Source organism: Tauraco erythrolophus, chromosome 31 (genome assembly GCF_009769465.1).
Source record: "Tauraco erythrolophus isolate bTauEry1 chromosome 31, bTauEry1.pri, whole genome shotgun sequence".
Classification (NCBI taxonomy): domain Eukaryota; kingdom Metazoa; phylum Chordata; class Aves; order Musophagiformes; family Musophagidae; genus Tauraco; species Tauraco erythrolophus.
The window spans coordinates 495703-519291 of NC_141495.1; the positions used below are offsets into that span (position 1 = coordinate 495703).

At 47.5% G+C, this 23589-nt stretch overlaps 1 protein-coding gene across 1 annotated transcript in view; it reads left to right on the forward strand.

Annotated features, from left to right (window-relative positions):
* Window positions 1-1996: 1996 nt before the first annotated feature.
* DIP2B (DIP2 acetate--CoA ligase B (putative)) overlaps window positions 1997-23589 on the forward strand; it is a 66105-nt gene continuing 44512 nt past the window's right edge. The window contains exon 1 of the mRNA XM_086628603.1: window positions 1997-2084. Within this exon, the coding sequence (XP_086484729.1) occupies window positions 1997-2084 (88 nt within the window). The remainder of the gene's footprint in view (window positions 2085-23589) is intronic.

The following is a 23589-nucleotide window of genomic DNA, read 5'->3' on the forward strand; positions in this document are numbered from 1 at the left end:
CCTTGATTCCTACAGATATGCAATAGAATTTTCGTTTCTAACTTTGATATTTCCTTCTGAAACGTGAGGTTGTTGCCATTAATCCGAATGATTTCTCATGCTCTTTGTGTGTATATATTACATATAGTCTGAGCTTCCTTTAGGGTGGTACATAATTTGGGTTTGTTGTAGTGTTTTAGTTGGCTCTTCTCTTCAGTGCCTTTAGTGGGCACTTCAAGAGGTTCATGGAGTTTTAATGTACAGTTGGGAGGACTTGAAATGGAGTTAAAGCAACTTATTTCTGAAAAAAAATCCATCTGCAAACTAACCTGTAACAACTTTAAAATTTTATATTTAAGAACCAGAGGTTTATTTTTATGGAGCTTCAGTTACGGATACAGTTTCCAAAAAAAAAAAAAAAAGCAACTTCAAATGTAAACAGACTGTGCATAAATGGTTTTTGTTCTAATTTTTATAGAATACAAAATATTCAGATAATATATTGAGCTCGAGTTACTACAGACATCCTGTTCCTCCCGGATGAATCCAGCTTCCCCTTGGCATTTATGATGTCTCTTCAGAGTGGTAGGGCTTCAGTGAGAGGAGAAAAACGCGACCTATCTGGCTTCTATACTTCGTCTGTTCTGGTATGTTCCTGTTGTCAAAACTGTCCAAAAGGAAATTTGTGTAAAGTAGGTTCATGCTTTAAATGTTCAAATGATAATACATGTATTTGTATTTGTTTTTGACATTGCCAAGGTGCTATGGGAAATTGAAATAACAGTTAGAAAAATAAAGCTGATTTAAAAGAAAAAAAAAAAAACCACAACACCACAAAACGCCAAACCCCAGGCTCTTCCATGCGTGTGTCGTTCCTCTCCATTCCCTCCAAGGGGCCGCGGCCGGAGCGTGGACACTCGCCGCTCCGCGGTGCCCCGACCCCTGGGGCTTTGCTGCCGGTGGCGGCTGGAGCTGAGCGGAGCCACGGTGTCCAGTGAGACCCTCCATGCCCACTCTGTGGTGTCTGGTGAGACCCTCTGAGCCGCTCCGCGGTGTCTGGTGAGACCCTCCATGCCCGCTCTATGGTGTCCGGCGAGACCTTCTGAGCTGCTCGGTGATGTCCAATGCGAGCCGCTCCGTGGTGTCTGGTGAGACCCTTTGAGCCGCTCCATGGTGTCCAGTGAGACCCTCCATGCCCACTCCATGGTGTCCGGTGAGACCTTCCGAGCTGCTCCGTGGTGTCCGCTGCGACCCTGCGAGCTGCTCCGCAGTGTCCGCTGCGACCCTCCGTGTCCGCTGCGACACTGACCCGCTCCGCGGGGCTGTCCCGGAGCGCCGCGGGCTCCTGCCGCCGCCTTCCCCGGGAAGCCGGGTCTGAGGGTCCCGTTCTCCGCGAACGGGACGAACCGCAAACGCTTCTGCGGGTGTCGTCGGGTGTCTGCGGCCGCACCCGAGCGGGGCTGGGCGGGACCGCAGCTCTTTGCCCCTGCCGGGGCGTTCGCCCCCGGGGGCGAGGGGAGCTCTGAGGGGGCGCGGGGAGGGGCGGCCGCCCTGAGGGGAGCGCGGGCGCCGCGCGCTCCTTCGACGGCACCTGAGGGGACGCGGCACGCGCCGAGGGGAGCGCGGGAAGCGGCGGCCGGCCCTGAGGGGAGCTCGGGGGCTCGCGGTCCGCGGCCGAACGGGCCCGACCCAGCGCGCTGCTTCTCGGCCCGCCCCGCCCGGAGCGCTGCGGGCGCTGGACGAGCGGAACCTTCGGCCGCCGGGGCGGCCCCGAGGGGCCGGCGGGAGGCGCGAAGCTGCGGCGCGGGGCCGGGCCGCGCGGGGGCGCGCGGGGGCGGCGAGGCGCCGCCCCGCCCCGTCACGTGACGGCGGCGCTGGGGCTCAGCATGGCGGAGGTGGCGACCGCTCCCGCTGCGCCCGCGATCCGGAGCCCCCGGCGCTGAGCCGGAGCCGCGCCGAGCCGGCGGCCGGACCTGCCTTCCCCCCTCCCCGCCCTCCCTCCTTCCCTTCGCCCGCCATGGCCGAGCCGGCGGCCGTGGGCGTCTCCTCGCTGCCCCGCGAGGTCCGTGAGCAGCTGGCCGAGCTGGAGCTGGAGCTCTCGGAAGGTGAGCGGCGCCGGGAGCCCGCCCGCCCGCCCTGCCCTGCCCGCGGGGCGCCGGCCCCGCCGCCACGGCCTCCCGCGGCCCGCGCGGTGGGAGCCTCCGCGTGAGGGAGCGGGGTGGGCGGGAGGGGGCCGGAGCGAGAGGGGGGGTGGTGGGCGGGTGAGGGAGCCCGTGTGGGGGCCGGGGGCGCGGGGACCGTGTCCCGGGGGGATCGTCCGCCGGGTCCCGCCGGGGGGACCCCTCGCTCACCGGCGCTGGTCCCTCTCGGGAGGGTTTTTCTTCTCGCGGCCTCTCCTGTGGTTTGGCTGTGGAGCGGGAGGGGGAAACTGGGGACAACTGGTGGCCCTGGGGTGGGCGAGACGAAGGGACTTGGGATGTGTAACGAAGGCGTACCCGGTGTTGCGTCTCCTTTCCCAGTAAGTTCTTTTGCGGAGCCATCGTCGGGACAGAGCAGGCACTTTTTTTTTTTGTTTCCTTTTTTTTTTTTTTTTTTTTTTTGCAGAGGTTTGTCTTTGTTTCCTGGCGCCTAAAATGCTGTTCTCAGGACAGCTTTGTTGTAAATTCCCTCGTGAAGCCCGAGGGATGAATCGGAGGTGGAGGGTGAAGGTTGCAGAGCAGGTAGCTCTGTTTTACGTACCTTTAAATTCTATTTCTTCATCAGGGCATGCAACCTGATGCCGTAGTCAGTGGCTTCTCGAGAGGGTTTACTGCATGGCTGCCATAATCTCTGTTTTAGCGCGAAAACACATGAAAAATCAAGTTGCAGGAACGTCTGTCTGTGCTCTGTCACTCTGTCCCAGAACATGGAACGTACAAAAGGCCAATTTACTGTTTGGAAGGTTGGGAATTCAGCCACTGAGCTGGGCACCGTCACCCCGCTGCCCACGGTGGGGTACAGTGCTTGGTGTTTTGCCAGATGAAAAAGCCACGGCCGTGCTTTCCTAAAACAGCTGGTTTGTAGTTAAACTTTTCCTGTTAGCTGCTTCGGGTTCGGTGGTGGGTTGTGTTTTGGGTTTTTTTTGTCAAATATTTTTCAGATATACTTTCTGTAAGCATTTAAAGTGGTAATGCTGTCTGGTGTTTGATTTTGGGTACTCCATGATAACAAAGAATGGAAGAACATTCTCTTGTGTGTCTCGAAATGTAATATGAAGTAATTCTTTAAAAAACGTGCTGAATGTTTTAAGCATTTGCTTGTATTTGCTGAAACTCGTTTCTTGTGATTCTGAAGGCGCAGTATAGTTCAGCCCTGTAACACATACTACTGAAAACTTTTAGAAAAATTAAATCTCTTTGCCAGAATGACTGACTGTGACATCATGCTAATCTTTAACAAGCTTCTCTAATAGCTGAAACTTCAGTGTTAGAGTGAAGTTTTCTACTTTGTGTAAGTAATTCTCAGAATATTAAATCCACTGCCCCTTTGTGGATTTAACACTCGGATTTCTTAACGTGCATATTATGGATTTATTTGTGCAGATCACTTTTTCATATCAAAAAAACCCATGAGTACAAAGAATTTTGTGTGACTGTGTCCTCAAGCTCTTGGAAACGTCTTTCACAGTATCTCGTCGGTGAGATAACTGAGGTCTGACCTGTGCGGGAGGTGAGTGAGTCAGTGAGGTGATGTCATTGTACACTTCTTGAAAAATATGCCCTAGTTTGAGGCTTAAGCATGAAGATTTAAGGCGTATGTGTGCATTGTTCAACTGAACAGAGCTGTGGACTGTTTGTAGTAAACAATATTGAATAGAAGCGTTTTATTAAAAAGGGCAGGCGTGCTTCGTGTTTAGCTGATTATTGTTGCTCAGATAAGAACACTTGATCTTTTTTTTCCCCCCCTCTTGTTGCGGCTTTGTTTGTCCCTGGGCTTGGCTGTTTGCTGTGTAAATGTTTCTGTTGGGTTTTCTGCCTAAGAACACCTCGCTTTTGGAACAGGAGAGGAGCTGCACTTGCAGGGAGTTCATACGGGCAGCCCAGGGTCCCTGGCAGCAGGAACTGGGAGGTTGCTCCGACCTGGATGTGCGATCTTATAGCGGGGAGTACCTGAGCTCTGTTTGGAAGATGGCTTTGGATGCGGGAGCCTGCAGGCTGGGAGCGGAAACAAGTTGTGTGCTGAGCCTCACAGTGAGTTTTGTGCAGGGCTGCGTTGCCATTAACCACCTCAGAGCAGAGAATTTGTCCCAATCCAGGGGAAATACAGTTAAAATCTTATCTGGCGTTGCGCTCGTGAAAGGTGCTGTGTCAGCAAGTAGGATGCAAAGTGGAGCAGGATTAGTTTGATGTGCACTTAAAATAGAAATCATGGTTCGCAAGGATGAGCCGTGAGACTTTCTTCAGGAACAATCTGTGCGGACGGAGCAACAGGACTAATTATACCTCTGGCATCCCTGGATTATTCCTGGCTGAGCCGTGTGGTCAGCGTGGAAGTAACAGTAGTCCTGTTCCTGAGTGCACTTGAAATGTCTGAACAAAATAGAGTCACAGAATCGTTTAGGTTGGAAAAGACGGAGTCAAACAGTGGAATGCGTTTCAGGAAACAATAATTGTTTATTTATCTACAGAAATTGCATTTCTTTATGGGTTTTAGTCTTTTATTGTGTCTTCATTTGGCCTCAGTCTTTAATTTGAGTCTAACTTATTTATTTCTAAGTGTAGATAAGAATTCAGTCGTCTTCTGTCAACGTGAAGTACGTTTTGCTCCAGTCTTAAACATCCTGCTTTGCAGAGACATCCCTTTCCCTTACGGAAGGGACCAGTGTGAAACTGTGAACTGTGTGAAACCTGGAACCTGCTCATCACTCCTGTTTTCCTCCTTCCTGTTCCTTTTTTCACTGTTGGCTTTTCCTCCTTTTTTCACTGTTGGCTTTTCCTCCTTTTTTCACTGTTGGCTTTTCCTCCTTTTTTCACTGTTGGCTTTTCCTCCTTTTTTCACTGTTGGCTTTTCCTCCTTTTTTCACTGTTGGCTTTTCCTCCTTTTTTCACTGTTGGCTTTTCCTCCTTTTTTCACTGTTGGCTTTTCCTCCTTTTTTCACTGTTGGCTTTTCCTCCTTTTTTCACTGTTGGCTTTTCCTCCTTTTTTCACTGTTGGCTTTTCCTTCTTTCTAGCACTTCATCTGTCGGTACCACCCACGTTATGCATCGCTAATGATGGGAAGGGCTGTCTTGTATTTGCATCTGCTTCTTTTTCATGAGTGAAAACGCCAGGGATATTAACTTTAGAGCAGACTTTTACCCCCATTTTCACGTTTCCGCGAGTACCGGAGCTCGGTTTTACGCCTTTGGGATTGAACTGCAGCGGTGCGCGAAGGTGGCTTTGTATCCACTGTACCATGCTGTGTCTTAAAACGTTTGCAGTGTGTGCTGGTGGGGTCACAGAACAAGGTAAATGTCTGGATTTGTCCCGTATTCTGCTGAAAATGTTGGTGTTAAAGCACCTCAGCACTCAGCTTGGGGATGTCTCGGTGCTCTTACACTTGGGGTGAAATTTTCCAGCAGCTCCTCTCACATCAGCCTCATCGCAGCCGTGTTAACAGAGCTGGGAAACTCCGGAATAGCTGGATTCAAAGCACGTTCAGTGGATTTATTTTGTGCAGTGCGTGTTACGAGACTGTGTTAGTGTTTGTGCAGGAAAGTTCCTTCTCTTGGTGCAATGAGAGGTTTTGCTTTGCAGGCAGGACGCCGTCTCCGTGGCCGCGCGGGCCAGCGTGTCTCTGGGAGGGCTAAGGGTGCTCGTAAAGAGCCTGTGTGGCTACTGGTTTGTGGTTGACTGTGGTTTCTGTCCTGTCTGGTGTTGTGAGCTAGTAAAGGGGTGAACTTCAGCTCTTTATCTGAAATTTATCTTTATTTTACTGTGAGGGAAGGGGAGGAGGGGACTCCGCTGAGCAGTAACGAGGAATTCCCCTCTTAGCAGGTCAGCCCTGAACACCATTTCAGTTGCTTGGGGGTTGTGTGACAGGGTTATCATGTCATTGTTCCTGCCTCATGTACAGAAGGAGCTGGTTTCTGTTTGCTTTTTCCAGTTAAACATACATTGGGCTGTCTGGTTTGTGATTTTTGTGGGGGTGTTTCTGTGAATGGCTTCATGCACCTGTGTTTGTTCCTTTTAAAGCTGATTGTCTCCTGCTGAAGAATTGAGGCTCTGTCTGCAGAGGAGAGCTGTGTGTTGAGATTCTCAGAAGCTGAAGAAGTGGCAAGGCTGGAAATAGTAGTATCAGCAAAACAGTTGAAGCTGAGGACTGAAGGCCAGCCAAATAGGATAGAACCTTACTGGAAAAAAAACATGTTGACTCAAGCAAGTGGGTAGAGTCTTTATTTTGTTTGGCTTGGATGTTTCCTATGGAATCGTGGTATTTTTCTGTTCTTTCAAAAACTGTGCGTTTCTGTTTTCATTCTTTTGATTGCCAGGTGCCTGTCACAGTAGGTGAGGGTCTTTCTCGTAGATTAAATAGCTGAAGCACAGAATTTGAATAGATTAGAGAAGAGTCAAAAGAAGGAGTTGTCCAAGTAAGGACTGGCTGTGTGGATTGTGCTGAGGGAGCAGCAAGGTTTCACTGCAGTTTCTGCCCTACCATTCAGAGGGGAGCTGTGGCTGTGGCCCAGCAAAGGTGGAAGAAGAGCTTATAAACGTGAGCAAGTCAGATGTGATCGCCCTGTAACTAGCAGGACTCACAGGTGGGTTTTGTGCTTTTATGCAGCATCTCACCCACAAGTCCTGCATTAGGCAAAACCAGTAATGGGAAAGCTTTTATGTTGCTTCCTTAATTTACCTGCAGGACTGACAGCTGATGGTACCAAATCTGCTGAGAAATCTGCGTGTGGCTTTGACACAGTGTTTCTGCACGCAGCCAACAGAGGTACGTTCTGAGGCAGTGCTTTGAAATGCAGAAGAAGCATTTTGGAGCGTGTCAGAGGGAGCTGCTTACGCAAATTCCGGGGTGATCCTTCCTGCCTTGTTTGGCTTTACAAAAATTCTGAGAAGAGCCTTCACTTCAGATGATACTGTGTTTTCTTGAGCCTTACAACCCAAGAAAAAGCGATGCGAGCGTGGTAGCACGTGGGTTCCTTGCAGTATCCGTGTCTCGCAGGAAGAGGAAAGACAGCCCAAGTCATGAGCACGAGGAGCAAAGTAACAAATCCGTCACGAGTGCATCCAGCAGAAGGTCCGTAAGATGATCAGGAATTTATACTATGCAGATGGTCAAAGCAGAGTGATTTAAATGATTAATGGCTTGGAGAGAGTGAGCTAAGTGCAAATATTGAAAGAAATATTTTGGTTGCTGTGAGTGGCAGTAGATTTTGTCGTTGGTGCATGACTGAAGCATGTAAGTACGACGAGGAAAAGGAAGGGGTTTGGAGCATCCAGGCTGGTGTGGTAAAGAATAACCAGGAGAGTTCAAGGATGTGCGTGTTTTTGTGTTCTCCCTTTTATACTTGGGAAATGAGGAGCGAGTTGGGGGCTGTTTTTAAAAGCTGCAGTGCTGACCCTTTGCCTTGGGGAGAGGAGGAGATTCGAGGCTTTAAAGAGAATCTTCCACCTCCTCCCTGGTTGCTTCTCCGAAGCTTTGGTAGAGTTAGAACCAGTTTTCCTCAGCTGTGTGGGGGGACATCTGGTAGCAGCGATTCCTGGTTTGTCTTTTATGATTCTTGCTACTTCCAACATGGGTGGCATTTGCAGCTTCAGCTGGATACTCAGGCTGGCAGCGTTCATCAGCCTTGTGAGCCTGACACGGGCGCCGAGGCCGCGTTTGGTGTTCTTTTTGCGGTGTCCTACATAACTGGTTGTCAGTTTTCTATTTTAAATTCTGTAGCATGAAATATTAAGTAGTAAACGTGATGGATGGCAGCGTAACTGCGTGGAGCCAGGTCGCTGGTCCTTCAGACATGCATCACACTAGGCAACACTTGGCACCCCGCAGGAAAGTGTGCAGGACCCTCGTGGTTCTAGTTGGTTGGAAGTGTTGTGGAAAGGGTGATGGGTTCCTTCCGGATTCCCTCCAGCTGATTAGTTTTTGTCATGAAACTTTCTACTCTTTGAATTTATCATGTTTGTTCAGTGGCAAGTTTCAGAAGCCAAAGAGTGAACTCATGGTGAGAAGTCCCCGAGGTGCAAGCAGAGGCTGAATAGTATCCTGTTTGTGTTTGTTTCTAATACAGCCGTCAGATAATTTCTTAAAATGGTTTGCTCGAAACTGTATGCCTCAAAGTTATAAAAAGCATTTCCTGAATCTCTCAGTGAGTTGCTCAGCAGCTTTTTGGGCCTGAATTAATAGAGAGAGGAACTGAAGCATTCCTCTGCTGAGGTCGACTCAATCCAAAATTTTTCTTAGAGCTTATGAAATCAGGGAAGAGTCATCAGGCCAGGATGTCTCCTTCTATTAATTAGAATGGAAGACTTAAATTTGCACCATGTGTGAGGAAACGGTGATTTATAGCTAACGGATGCTCTGCAGGCAGCAGCATTCCATCTGCTACACCAATTTCCCCATTACATTTTGATGAAAAGTCTTGGGAAGAGCCTCATACCTGTATTTCTCATTCCGAGTAATGTTTGCCAGTGCTGGGTTGTTCCTCTCGCCTGGATATTTCTGAGTGAAATGTTCATTTCTATCAGCTTGCGTTTTTTCCAGACTTCAAAGCTGAGAGTTTCTGGAGCCCTGTGCGGAATACGCACACGGAGCAGAGGTTCTGTTTGTACCAGAGACAGTAGGTGTAAGAGCAACTTCACTTGGTGCTCTTGAGAGCAAACACTTGGTTTTATTTAGTGTAACTTAAGCTGATTAAAAGAAAAGGGGAAAAAAAAAAACACCAAAACCCCTCACTTCAAGTTTAAGCACTTCTCTGCCAACATAAACTTTTTCTAATTCTTGTTGACTTGAGAACTGCTGATGCAAACTAGGTCTTCCTGGACTTTGAATTCCATGGGGATGGGAGCCCACCGAGCCCACGGGGCATACATTAGTGTATTTTGAGAGCCCAGGCTGTGAGTTGCTGCCTCAGTGATCAGCAACTGAGCTGATCAGCCTCTCGGAATTGTTCCCCAGCAGTCAGGCAACCTGCTTTCACCGGCCCCGTGTCCCTAGGGAGCAAAACCAACTGGGAGAATTGTATCCCTGCCTGATAAAATTAGGTCTTCTGTAATCTTTCTCAGAACAGCCGGATGGCTAGCTGCCTTGAAAAACATATGTTTTAATGCAGGAATAATGCATCCCATTTAGGATGACTATAGCCGTGGGAGCTGGTTGGCTTGGTGGATAAAGCACTCCCATTTTGCCTCTGGGATCAGGACTGATGTCAAACATCAGGTCTAAAGTGCAGCGGTGGAAAAGAATTGTTTGGGATGTTTTTGCTGTCTTTCCCTCTTAACAGGGATGTTGTTCCTGTGCCTCAGTCCTAAAGGAGTCTGGGAACTAAACCATCCTATTATTGGAAATAAAGTGTAAATTTCAAAGAGGAGGAGTTGGTGCGTGTATTTCTAGATCGTGGCTCACTTTGCATTAAGGAAACTTATTTAGGAGAAGCAGCGTTGGTGTTTCTGTCACACAAGTTTACAATAAATTTCTCTGAGACCAGCGTAGGCAACTTGCTGGAGGAAGTTCTGCATTATCCCTGCCTCTCCTGCCTCTCCCAGTAGAGCCCTGCTGTGCAGAGGGAAGACACCACTGCCCCTGCAGCCACTCGCCTCTCCGTACTGCAGACAAAGCCCGCTCTTCTCCTGGGAGCTGATCGTCGTGTGCCACTTCCAGCTTCTCCTTCCGAGCGGCTGAATTCCATTACAGGAAGCCAAGAAGAAATGTTTTCCCACTGATAATTTTCCATATGAGCCGTTGCTGTGGTTGCTGCAAGGATGGGCTGTGGGTGACGGGGTGGGGTGTCAAGCCGTGCTGCTGGGAGTGGGCAGGAGTGCCCAGGAGGACGAGCTGTTGGTGTGGGGCAAGCCTGGGGGGTACAGAAGTGCTGAGTTTGGAACATACCAAGGAGAGAAGTTGTGAGGAGGGAATGATGGGATCTACAGTGGGAAGGATACAGCAGATCAAGCACCAGCTTGGGAGCTGAAGGATTTGGTTTCAGGGCGTGTGTCCCTTCATTCCGTAGCTGCACAGCCGCCGTGCCAGAGAGGGTGGTCAGATGAGGATGTGTTAAAGAAGGTGTTGTGTTGCCTGCTGTCCCACCGGCACCTCTGCTGCCTCAACTCTTCGTTTCCAGCGCCGGTTAATCTGCGACATGGAGAGCTGTGTCAGTGTGAAACGCCTTTTCTGGAAATACTGTTCCTCGCTCACTGGGAGCAGCGGTGAGGGCACGGATGTCAGGATGGATGTCCTGATAACACGTGTTTTCTTTGCCTCCTGGTTGTGTCTTCATCATCACCTTTCGCTGTAATTACCCGCTCTGGAAGCTGTGTGTGCTTCCCTGGAAACAGTGATCGCATGGATACAGCCCACGGGAGCCCTGAGGAGGAGAAAGAGGCTTTGAAGTTTTCTGCTCACCTTCTAGAAAGAGGTGTGAGCAAAGTTAACACGCAGTTGTAGAAGGTCACTCTGCCTTTCCATCAGGAAGGCAGGATGGGCAGCGGGGTGGTGTGTGCTGCCTGATGTTCCTGCTCAGTGTGCCTTGTCCCTGTGGGAAGGAGAAGGAGAGTTCCTCCAAGAGCTGGGCAGTGACATGGCAAATTCCAGCCTGTGGTGGTTCACCATGGGATGGAGAGGTGATAAAATGTCCTTGGTCCTCAGCGGTGCTGGTAGAGGAACACACAGATCTGCAGCTCGCTAAGCTATGCCGTCTTTTCTTCCTCTTTTTTCCCTCAAGTGGAAAGTTAAAGGTGTTCCATTTCAGGCCTTGAAAAAAAAAATAGTTGTGTCCCATGGCATGGCTCTGCCAAGGCACTGGTGGCATTTGGATGGCTACACACCAGGCTTCCTGCGGTGCTGTTGGGATGTGAAAGGAGAAGGGTGTTGCCGAAAAGCTTGCTTCAGGTGACTCCTGACTGTGTCTCTAGGCTGGAGAAAAGCATGGATATTCCTACGGTGTGTCCTCAAGAGCTACAGCCCTGGTTTCGTAACAGCTTTTGGCAGCAGTGTTGGCTCAAGACGCTCTCACCTCTTAGCACTTTCTTCTCCACCGCAGAAAAAGCTGTGAACTTTGGTGAACTGGAGAGGGCAGTTGGTGGAACTTTTAGGAATGTAAGCTTCCTTTCTTAAAAAAAATACTGAACCATTGACTTTGTTTCGTGAGCAGTGAAAGCATTTGTAGGTAACTAAGTTTACGATTTATTTTGGTACGTTTGGGTTTTTTTAAGCTTTCGTGTCAATCCTGAAAAAAAAAAAAAGGAACACAGGACTGGAGCCTGTCTTGTGTTAGCAAAAAGTAGATCTCATAATAGTGAAGTGCTCTTGAAATGTTTTTTGAGACTGAGACCTGTGTTTATTCTTAGGGCAGAAACTTTTAAGTGATCCCTTGTGGATTAAATACAAGAACAATTCTTATTGTAATTGGGCTGAAAACCGCCATACTTACGCAATTTTGGGTTGGAAGCTGCTGCAGGGGAAGGGGGAAGTATTGTTGTTTTCAGAGCACGGTCCGGAAGCTGCGATGCTCGGAGGTGAGTTGCTCCATCACCCAAACCAGCAGCAGAGCCAGGCGTGGACCTGAGACCTTCTGACCCTCTGCTCCATGGGTGAGGGAGCAGCCACTGACCAGGGAAGAGACTTGGAAATACAGTCTGATAACTGGGAAATGCACACCTGTGCTGGGAGTTTGCGTGTTCTTCTACGTGCTCGGGTAATCTGAAGTTTAGCGGTGATGATGATGATAGTAAGTTTTGGTTGAACACAGTATAGACCAACTGTATTTGTGGAATTTCTCCTCCCTGCTTTAAATTCTTGAGTCCTTCTTGAAAATAACCTGAATTTGAAAAGTCCTGTGGTGCAGAAAAAAGTCCCAAACAGGGAGAATCATGGATGAAGACAAGGCAAATGAGTCAGATATAAATAATCCTATTATGTCTTGGCTGCAGCCACACCTAGAAACCTTGAACAAACATTGCTCTTCTGTTTAGTTATTCCTGTGTTTGATACACTTTACTTGTTAAGTCCTGTTTTAAAATTGCAGCATGTGAAACTTGTGTTGGGCTGGTCACCAGTGGTGTTAGTTACGGACGTTGGTTTAGCAATTCTGACCAGAGGCACGGATGCCTGTGCTAGAGCATGGTTAATTTGCTCTCGTATTTCCCCAAAATCAGAAAAACACAAACCCTTGGAGTTGGTGCTGCCTTGGAAGGCTGTCAAGGCGATTCCTTTTGCAGTAGGCCTTTAAAAAAATGGCTGGCTGGAGCAGCAAACAGGAAGATGTAATTAGGCTTTGGCTTTTGTGTGTCAAAATGTTGTTGGTTGTACAAAGCTTTGGTAAAACACTTTTAGTAGTGTCTGGTTATAGCACGGAAGGTGTAAAGAACAGCGTTTGGATCGAGCGAAATCATACTAGATGTGTTGTGATTACTGCCTCTCCTCTCTTCCACGGTGGATAAGCTGACTGGTAGTAAATCTGAATGAAGCTATTTTTCAGATGAGACTTAAAGAATAAAGAAAATTTAGATTTTTCCCCTCCCTCCAATTCTAATTCAGTGGTAGCTCCCTTAAAAGGTGGACTGAAGTCCTGTCTGTTAAGTGCGACTGCCGCTAATTTCAGGGTTTTTTGACAGAAGTTAGGGTTTGTTTTTTGGTTCTTGTCCACACACACAATTTGCTTTGCATTGTTCTTCTGTACTGGCTGCTCTCCTTCGGACTTGGGATGTGGCCCGTGAAACGTGATCCTCTGGCTCAAGAGAGTTGTAGAGATTCGCCCCCCGCACGCTTACCTGCGGGAATCCTTCTGGGTTCGTCGGTGCTGCAGTGGGACAGCTCCCGATGTCCGGCCCGTTCCTTTCCTTGGGATGAAAAGGCAGTTTCTCGTGTTGAACCTGATGGGGAAAGCCGAACAGAAATAAAGGTTCGTGTACTAGCAGCTTGTTCATGGAGGCTCACTCTTGTTTACTGTGAGTCTGTAGCAAAGGTGATACTTTTTTTTTCACATTCCAGAGATTTAAACGGGTTTAGCAAAGCAGCAAGGGGGAGAGGCACCAAGTAAGGCAGGTGATGATGACGAAGTTCTCCGTGCCATGCAGGATGCCATACCTTGGTCTCTTCTCTTAGGAAAATAATTACTTCTCGTGTTCTCTTGTTTAAAATTACAGCATACCTTCCTGTGAACAATGAAACGGTGCGAAAGACACAGACGTGTTGCACGGCACTGCAGGCACGCTCCTCTTCCAGCAGAGACAGAACCATTTGGGCAGAAGGATAAAAGGAAAGACTTGGCATGGAGAACTGGAGAAGGAGTAAATAGTCTTCTATTCGAATTGAGTTTGGCTTCAGGTTACGAGAGATCTGGCAGCAGTACAGCTGCTCTCTGTCGCTCGTGCTGTGCGAAGTGACAACCTCTGGGTTGTGCTGGGACAGCTGCTCGTGGCTCTGTCTTGGGATCTGGACTGAGGAGCTGATGGGCTTAAAAAAATTCACAGTATTGCTGTTGAATGCTTTTTTTTTTTTTTTTTTTTTTTCCTCATGAGAGGAAAGCCTGCAGAATAGTCCAGGAAGGGAAGAATGAAAGGAACTGGTGAAGTGCAGAGGTCTGGGAGATGCAGGAGCTGTATTTTTCTGTAGCTCTGCTATCAAGAATAGCTGATGAAGAACACCTTAGACTGTCCGTGGGTGAGGTGTGACCAGGAGTCTCCAAGAGCTACTGTCACGTTGGAGTCAGCTAGCAGTTGTTGGATCGTTTCCACGTTTTAAAGGGATTGTTTGAAGCCGTTTCATGGATTCCTAGTTGAAAGGTAGATTTCTGCTCCTTCAGCACATTCTGCCCCAAGCATCGCAGACAGCATCTCTCCTCTTAACTGACTAAACCAGTTAACATGTGAGCTTTGAACATATTGTCTGCTATTTAAGTGTTACATACTGTTAGGTACGGTGCTGGTTGTTCCGGGGAGTTGCCTCGTGGAGGGGAAAAGCTGACTTGGGTTTCCTGCGATATCCCTTACCTCTGATTGTGCAGGGTGCACATTCAAAGCCGCCCTGCGTTATCTGTGGATGGAGGCACATATGAAAAGGAAGAAGGCAGCTCGGCCGGGGCAGCTTGCCAATTGCTTCAAGCCTTTGTTAGAGACCGAAGGAAACCTGCGCCCATTTCGGCACCAGTGCAGCCCCGGGGGCTTTCTTGGCCTCTATGGAAAGATGAGGAAGGCAGCGATGAAGGCAGTGGCATGGAAATGATTGCACACTTTTGCATGTCAGTCTGCATTAGCACTTCAGGCCCCGGTTGTTGCGTTTGAATGCGAAAGTCTTGTGCTAAAGCTGAGGATTTTTCATCCTGTGGGTCTGCCAGTGTAGCACGTAACCCATCTGTTGAAAGTCAACTGTGAGGAAAGTGTCTCTCTGCGCTTGCAGAGCCAGTCGTTGAACTGCTCGGAGCTCGTAAGCAGCTTCGTTCTGCTCACAAGGAAGGAGATGGCTCCAGTGGTCAGGCTCTGCGACCTTACCTTGGGGAAAAGTGTCTGCCCCTCTTTCCCCATGTGATCAGTTCCTTGTTCTCAGCTTGCTGTATGCTGAAATAAAAAGGAGAGACAAACTCCAGTGTCACAAGAAGTATTAATTTTAAACCAGTGCAACCAAGCAGATTAGAAACGGGTCCACTTTCGCTGTCACATCTGCTCTGCCGTTTCCCTTTGCTCTGTGCGGAAAGATCATTTTGGGGTGTTGTAGAGCTGTTAGGCCAGGTTCATCAGGACTGCTACCTACAGTTCTGTCTGTGGTTGAGTCGTTGACTTCAGCAGACTGCATTTCTGGGATGGGGTTTGGTTTTTTTTTTTCCTTTTAGAGCTTTTAACATGAAATATTCAGTCCTATCTGCACCGCTCAGTTGGTACAGGTGTCACGTTTCAGAGAACTGTGCGGAAGGTGTCGGGTTGTGAGCACATCCTGTGTTTGTGGCTTCTATGTGTTTGTGTGTTTTCGTGGAGATAGTAGCAACCCAAGTGTGACTTTGGGGTTTGGGGAGAAGTTTTGTTGCGTGTTCCTCCAGCAGAATTAGCTAGGGCTGGAGGGAACATCTCTCCAGAGTTTCTGGAATAGAGTCTGAGATAGTACAGCCTACAAAGTGGTGCTTATGGGTGCTCCAGATTGGCTGTGACTGAAAAGGCAGGTCAGCGTTTTATTTGGCAGGAAGATCTAAGCTGGGACACCCCAAAGAATTAATTTTGTTCCTATATTTTTTTTATACAGTACTGTCTTACGCTTCCAGAATGCCCAGTGCGTAAGGAGTGATCCTGTTGTACAAAGGATATTGAAGAGACGTGGTTGCTTTATTTCCCAAACAATATCGTTTCTCCTAAGAGACTATTATGTAGCATGGCACGAATTTTACTTATATGAAACATGTGGAGTCAGCAACCAAGTCTTACTGGACAAATTGGAGGGCAACGATCCAAACCGATGCCTGTTGTCTGCAGTCCTCCTTTTTCAGAGTTTTTGCTTAATTGCAAGCTTTCTATTTGGACTTTAATTCTTCAGTTTCTCTTTCTTGGCAGAATATCTTGTCTTAAATTGCTGCTGTCAACACGTCCTTAGCCCTTCCTGCTCCCTCCCGTCCCCCTAAATTGTGTGGTGGTGCTTCAGATTGCTATAAAGAGGCCATTATGTTTGTAGTTGGAAGCAAAGCCTGCTGTGAATACAATATTTTATCAAAAAGAGAGAAGCATCTCGCTGTTAATATTATTACATTGACAAACTGGTTTTATAAACATCTCAGTGCTCTTTGGAATGGTTGATATCTGGTGATTATGGCTCCATTAGGCACAGTGACAGATGGTTCATGCACAAGTACTTTTTATGCTGTCATCTACAGCAGAAGTACGGAAAGGAAAGGGAATGTCTCTCATCTCTTCAGTGGTGAGGCTAGGGAAGTCAGCGGGTGGTGTGGTGGAGGATCTCATGTTAATGTCAGGTTGTGTGACCAAGGAGGAGGTAAACTAATATCTAGAATGATGCAGAATGGGCTGGAGAGGAATAATGGATCGTGCTGGAGCAAGGCAGTAGAGAGCACGTATACTGGGATTGATTGTAAGCCAGCAGAGCAAGACTACAGTTAGGATGATCTTTGGATGGCTAGACCACAGTTTTCTGTAGGATTTCCAGGTTTTAGAGGAGGTGGGACTCTGGCAGGTACTGAGTTAGGGGGAGAGGCCTGGAAAGTCCCTGCCTGCTTTATCAGCCAAAAGAGAGAATCATAGAATCATAGAATGGTTTGGGTTGGAAGGGACCTCAAAGACCATCCAGTTCCAACCCCCCTGCCATGGGCAGGGACACCCTCCACCACACCAGGTTGCTCAAAGCCCCATCCAGCCTGGCCTGGAACACTTCCAGGGATGGGGCAGCCACAGCTTCTCTGGGCAACCTGTGCCAGTGCCTCAGCACCCTCAGAGGGAAGAATTTCTCCCTTAGATCCCATTGAAATCTCCCCTCTTCCAGTTTAAAGCCATTGCCCCTTGTCCTGTCACTATGCACCCATGTCCAAAGCCCCTTTCCATCTTTCCTGTAGCCCCTTTAGGGACTGAGAGGTGCTGGAAGGTCTCCCCGGAGCCTTCTCTTCTCCAGGCTGAACAGCCCCAACTCTCCCAGCCTGTCTCCATACAGAGGTGCTCCAGCCCTCACATCATCTCCATGGCCTCCTCCGGACCCTCTCCAGCAGCTCCATGTCCTTCTGATGTTGGGGACTCCAGAGCTGAACACAGTTTTCCAGGTGGGGTCTCACAAGAGCAGAGCAGAGGGGCAGAATCACCTCCCTCGACCTGCTGGCGGTGGAATTAGGCCATGGACACAGGTAACTTTGCCAAGGTCGTACTGGGGAGCTGAAGCAGCAGCTCTGCCAAAGATCCGCAGTGGCCCTGCGCACCTGCATTCGGCTGTGGCTTCCATCGTGGGTTTTTTCAACAGGCATGATGTGGAACTGGAGATCTCTGTGTCCCCACAAGCATCCCTAAGATAAGTTTAATTTAACACCCTCTGCAGTTCTTAGCTCGCTTCTTCAGGTGATGCTTATGTTAAATTTTGTCTCTTTTTTTTGTTGTTTTGTTTTTTTCTGGACATTTTAGAGTTGTATATTCTTAAATTTTTTTTCTATCCATGCTTAGAGGGAAATTAGTTAGCACTTCAGGGTTTTTCTGTGCAAGAAACAGAGGGTTCAAAGTCTTGGACTTCTGTATTAGATTATTAAGTTGGAGGGCTTACCTGGTTTTTTTTTTTGCATAGTAATAAAAGCAGGCTGATGCTGTTAGAATTGAGTGCTAGTGGGAAATAAAGCAGTAAAGATTAGGGTGTTATTTAAAGTAATTCTGCTCACACCTTTGAGGGAGATTGGCTATTACTAGAGAAACTGCACGGTCACCTTTGCTTTAAATTTCTTGCGGGATGAAAAATTAAAATCTGATCTCACTCTCATTAAAATCAACTAATTGATGTCATCATTCAATTAAAAGATTTTTTTGGGAGCTTTTGGCAAGTCATTCCAGGTTGCTCTGACCAACCAACCATCCTTAAATTGGAGGAAATTGGGGGATTGTTCTCTTAAGCAGCCGAAAGATGCCTAATTAAAAAAAAGTGCCACCAGGGCACTTCTTCATGGAGGTTGCCAGCAGGAGATGACTTAGAGTCAAAGCATGATTCTGGAGTAAAGTCAGATATGTTGCTCCTAATGCACTTGTCTCTCCAGGTACCCAGTTTGGAGACTGGATATGCACGTGCATCCAAAGTGGGACCTTGGAGGGAGCGATTCTGACTTTATCTTCAGCACAAGTTTTTCTCATCGTGCTGAACGTAACTGTAAGGCCAGTGTTGATAACCTCTTGTGTCTGCGTTTCATTAGCTGGCATTACAACAACTAACTGTTGTTACCAGTTCACTGTGAATACGTTTTGCTGGTTGTTGCTCTTTCAGAGAGCTTGCAGTTCCCAACCTGTACAGCTGTAGCTTGTTGGTTGTTGGTTTTTTGTTAGTTTTAGCCATAATTCCATCTAGGCACCACTGTTTGCAAGAAATCTTTCGTCTCTAGCTCTGGGCTATACAGAACTGGAGTGGCAAAGGAGACGTGGTTTTGTGCTGGCTTCGTCATTTTCAGAATATTAATATTTAATTTAAGCTTTTTAAAGCTTTTAGCAGATTTGTCAGGCTTTCTTCCCTGTGGTAGTGTATGTGAGGACAACTTGAGAGAGCACCCTGATTGACTTACAATATGGCAAGTGGTTTTATTTATTTTGATTTATGGCTGCAATACTTTCAAGAAGCTCATCCTGTTCATAAGTAACTTTGCCATAAACTTCCCCATAGATCCAGCAGTTCTTCCTTTCCTCCAGCTAGAGCCCAGCCACGTGAATACTGTGTCACATCCAAGTAATCCTTTTTCTTCCCCACAAAGACCAGTCTGTATTGTTGCTCTCCAGTGAAAAACACGGATGACCAGCAGGCAGCTGTGCTGCGTGGGGAGCGGCAGGTTTCAAGGAAACCCTCCGTGGCGTGAAACCCTCCAATGCCACTGATCGTTTGTACATGGAGGGGTGCTGGTGCTGGACTCCTGAATCTCAGAGTGGTTTTGCCATGACAGAAGTCACTCTGTTCTCAGCTCGAGCCCTGTGCCGCTTTCATGCCAGCGAGCAGTGCCAACACGGGCGTTTTGGGGACTCGGGGTGGGCTCAACTGTGGTTATTTACACTGCTGTTGTGTTTGTAGATGATACTTCGTGATTTCGACCCGTTTTTATGATAAATTTGATCTTGGAGGGATTGCAGCTTGTTAACACAAATATGCCATGAGATTTTTACCTGTCACAAGACAAAGGTTCTTGTCTTCCAAATTCAAGATGCTTTGTTCAAGCGAAGAGTGCATGGCGTGTAGGCAGGTCGCCTTTCAGTGCATGAGGTACTTTGGCCTGAAAAACTCTTGGAACCAGTTTAGAGATTGATTGTTTTGTTTCCACCCTGACTGTGCAGCTGCCTTTGGTACCCAAGCCCGTAGTTGTTTTGCATTTTGCCCAAGATCTCCCTCCAGCCTGCGCAGGAGTCCGTGTTTTTCAGCCGTGGCCAAGTCCCACTTCGAGCCTCCCGAAATCCGGTGGTGGTGATTCAAGATGGAACCAGCAAAGGGAAAATGCAGTTGGCATTCTGGCCCCTGGCAGAGGCCGTTGGTGTTTACCAGTTGACATTTCTGTCCAGTTGACTGCTTGTTGGCTGGGCCAGTCACGCTGTTGTTTAAAAACAATTTGTTTACAGCTAACTCTGTCTTTTGGTACTTGAACGCTGAATTTATCAACGGGAGTTTTTCATTTCCCTGCCGAAAGCTGTGTCATTTCTAGGGGAACGTGTTTGTTTTTCTTCCCTTTTCATCCTAAATAAACCACAAGGAGTTTATTTCCACTGTATCAAATGAGAGAATTTCAGGCAAGGTGTTTGGGAGTCATTTGTTGTGATTATTCCACTGTTATCCTCTGCTTTATTTTTTGTTAGGGAAAAATTAGCAGGATAGACATTTTCTCATGGAGAGTTTGATTAGGTGAATGTTTGACAAGAAAATGTGATCTCAAAAGCAGCTTTTTAACACACAGTATTTTGGAAGCATGTTGTATTATAAATGGTTCCTGTATTAATTTGCTGTCAAAGACTGAAGTTTTCAAATGTAATCACGTCTATAACTGCAGTGTCTTTTTTGTGAGCTCTTTTGTTTGCATTTTTTTCTTTTTGTCAAGTTGCTGACTATGTGCTCTTAAATAATCCTGCTGATGTCTCCATGCTTCCTTCCCTTTACAAGTAAGACATTTGAGAATTCAGTTTATTTAAATTGGAAAAGGAGATATTGCACCGTTAGAGGGGTCACAGTCGGAAAATTCACTGTAGGCATTAATTGTGGTTTTGGAGGTAGCTCGTTGAATAAGATCTTTCTTACTTTTAAGCCCGTTTGTTTAGGTTCAAGGTCCACTCCTGCTGCTGTAGAAGGGATATTTGTTCTTGCAGTTTTTTTCAAAGGTGTTATGACAGTGGTGATGTACTGATACAAGACAAGAAAAATCCATGTGTTAGGATCTTGCCATTTTGGAACAACAGAAATACCTGTCTGATATTGCAGTATCCTGCATAACGAGGCCAGCAAACAGAGATTGACTTTTCCTTCTCTTTATGATAATAGGATGCTTTTTCTCCTTAAAGGCAGACAGAGCGAGGGCCACTTTGTACCAAAAATTGAATGTCGTTCTCTGTAAAGGGCTGTTGGTGAGCAGAATTCGGAGGAATCGGTGTGCTGGGAGAGGTGTGTGTTTTCCCTTGAAGCAGCCAACTTCAGGAGCTTTGTGGTGGATGTGCAGCATTGCAGCTGAACGGTCGAGCCGTGCTCGGAGGGTCTCGGATTTGCTGCTGTAGTACGTTTTGCCCATTATTTTGATCTTCCACACCACTGAAAGGCTTTCCCATGAGAAGGATCTTGCCACATCCTGCTCTCCAGCCCCTGGACAAAGTGCTGCTGGAGCAGATGTTGACTCTTCTTCAGCATGCTGAAAGAGCCCCGGACAGAAGTCGTTCCTTGCGTGATCTTTCTTGTGAAGAGCATTGCAGCTGACAGAATAATGGGGTTTTTTAGGCTTGCTGGTGACGTGCCAGCATGGTTTCCTTAGCAGTGAAATTCCTCAAGAAGCCACGGCTGCTGATGCAAACATAACTGAAAGCTTAACACAGCCCGCACTGAGCTCGGGGCCTGAAACCTGCTGCTCACGCCGTGCCGTACAGTGCGTTTGTCTTCTGCTCTTCCTGTTGAAATCCGGTTTCCCAAGCTTGGAACCCACTTGAGTGGGTCATACTCTTCAATCCAGAAAAGATGGCCTGATCTCTGCGTAGAGGAGCCTGGAGAGGCTCCTGGGCTTGCACGCAGCGAGGGCCATCCCGTGGGGCAGCCTCCCGGTGACTGGAATAGAGCTCTGGTTTTGTTGGGCTGTGTTTGGGGTGGAGGTGGGGTTATTTTAAATGACCATGTGCAGCGCAGGCGTGAGGTTATTTAACAAAGTGCTTTGGTTCCCACTGGTCAGGCTGGAAAGAAATCAATAGCAAAGCCAAGCACGGTTTCCTAGCTGCTCCCGGAGCCTGCCTCCTGTCTTTGTCAGGGACGCTTCGGGAATTTGGTGGGAGTTTCCACAAGTCCAATTACTGGTGTTGCACACTAATTTGGGGCTGGATAACCGATTAATAATTGTATTGCTTTAACTCTAAGTAGTGGAATCCTGCTGTGGTGACTAATACTGTTCAGTAGTAACTATCCCAGAGTAAACACTTGTTCGTGCTGTAAAATGACTGTGGTTTGTGTTTCAGATTTCAGTGCTTTGGGGAAAAACAGTATTTTTTGCTCTCTCAAGCAGGCATCGTTTCCTCTGCTGCTTTTTTCTGTGAAAGGAGAGTGTCATTCTTACAAACACACTTGGCACTGCCTCTTTGGGAAAAGCAGGGTAGGGGGCATCTGGGAAAACATGTCGTGATAGATGTCTCACCTCTTCAGTTTTGAAAAATTCATTCTTATGATTGATTATATTTTAATTGACTTTTGTTTGGGGAGTGATCTTTTAAGTGGTGATGTTTTCATCACGTTATCTTTCTTTGTTTCATCATGCATGGTCATTGCACTCATCGCACTGTGCTTTGGAATAGCATTTTCCCATCTGGAAATATGTAATTATGGTGCCACTGTGCAGTGTGAGCTGCCAACTAGGTGAGTGCTCTGGTGACGCTGTGTTTGAAGGAAGGTCAGAGCTGCATTTCCATCCCTGAGTACTTTGTGGGGGAAGCACTGCATTTGATCAATAGATAGGGGGATAATTGCTCCTAACTTCTTTCTTCTCCCTTTCTGGCATTCAAGAATCTAGAATTTAATTGCGAAAAGTAACTTCAGGTACAGTTGGGCTGAAATGAGCTGTGTATCCGAACTTCTCTTTGGGATGATTTGGCAACGTGTTGCTGTGGTGTCAGATTTGGAGGCGAGTTACCAGCAAGGAGTACCTGAGGCACTTGGCTTATGTTAGAAAAATCGAAGGCTCTTCCAAGAGAATTATTAAATATTGGCATCCGAGAGCCGTGAACGAGTAGGTGATAGGAACTGTCCACAGAGTAAAACCCACGGTAACTTCTGTTTTAGTCTTATCCCAGGCAGATCCACTGTGGTCGCAGGGTTCTGGTGGTTTTGTGTGGCCACGTTAGCTGCTGAACAACTGCAAAAACGTGATCAGGTTTTTGTGCGAGAGGACTGAGAAGAAAACAGCCCCGGCGAGGGCCCGTCCTCCCCTGGATCCCAGGGGCCAGATGAAGTGCCAGGGCTGTCTGGTTTCACTGGATACCTTGGGATGGAAATGGTGGTGTCACTGGTGGCTTCATATGTCTGCCTCCAGTCAATCCCCGCATCCAGAGCCCCAGATCCTGGCGGAATGCTGTTTCCTGCAGGTCCTGGTAAACCCCAGGAAGATATCGTTTGGCTCTCTAATTGTGGCCGGCTCGCCGCGTGGCTTCTAAGTGTTTTGCAGCAAGATACAAACTCCTCTTCGGGTGCCTGCATGTTTTTGTTTTTATTCCTGGGCTAAAAACAGGCTTGATTTGGAAAACGGTCTGTCCACACCAGCCTATCTAGTGGAGAAAGTGCTTAGTGTTTGGAGTAGGCAAAGGGTGTGCGTGTGTGTAAATCCTGCGTAGCTGGGCTGGACGGACGACTCCGAGGAGAAGGTTATCAGCACTCACTGCTCTAATAATTCAGCTTTTACCTTCAGGAAGACAATGATGTACCTGCTGAATAAGTGCTGAGTCACAGGGCGGTCAGTCTTGCGTAAAGTTTAGTCATTTCCTGGGAAACTTTTGGTTTCAGTCTGGTTTTCAGGTTAGGTCTGTGCGTTTGTGCTGAGGGTTAAATACCTGCGAATTTCTGCGAGGGTCTGTGACCCAGAGATTAGTCAGAAAAGAGCATTATTCAGGGCAGAATCACTTGCTCTGGGTTTCTGAAACGTGGTGTGAGCTGTCTTGCTTTATTCAGCTCAGATTGAGTAGGGCTACTTCTATATTTGTGTGTGATGCTTTGTTTCTCCTCGTTTAAATGCATTTTCCTGATCCAGGACCAATATTAGGAACACTGTTAAGCATTCCTACATCTAAACTCACATTCTTCTCATTGACCACTTATTAAACATAGATGAAAACATTTCTCTTGAGTAGATTTTGTAAAGCCCTAGTTGTGGTGAGGTCTTGGTTTTGTGCCCTTTATAGCATTCAGAAGGGAAAATGCATTTTTTCCCCGTGACAAGTTGTAGCTATTTAAAAGATTTTTTTTTTTTTCCCCAGGATGAGGTTACATGCAAGATTCGTTATGTGTATATGGGATTAAGCTGTTGATGTATATGTGCTGGTTTTATGGAT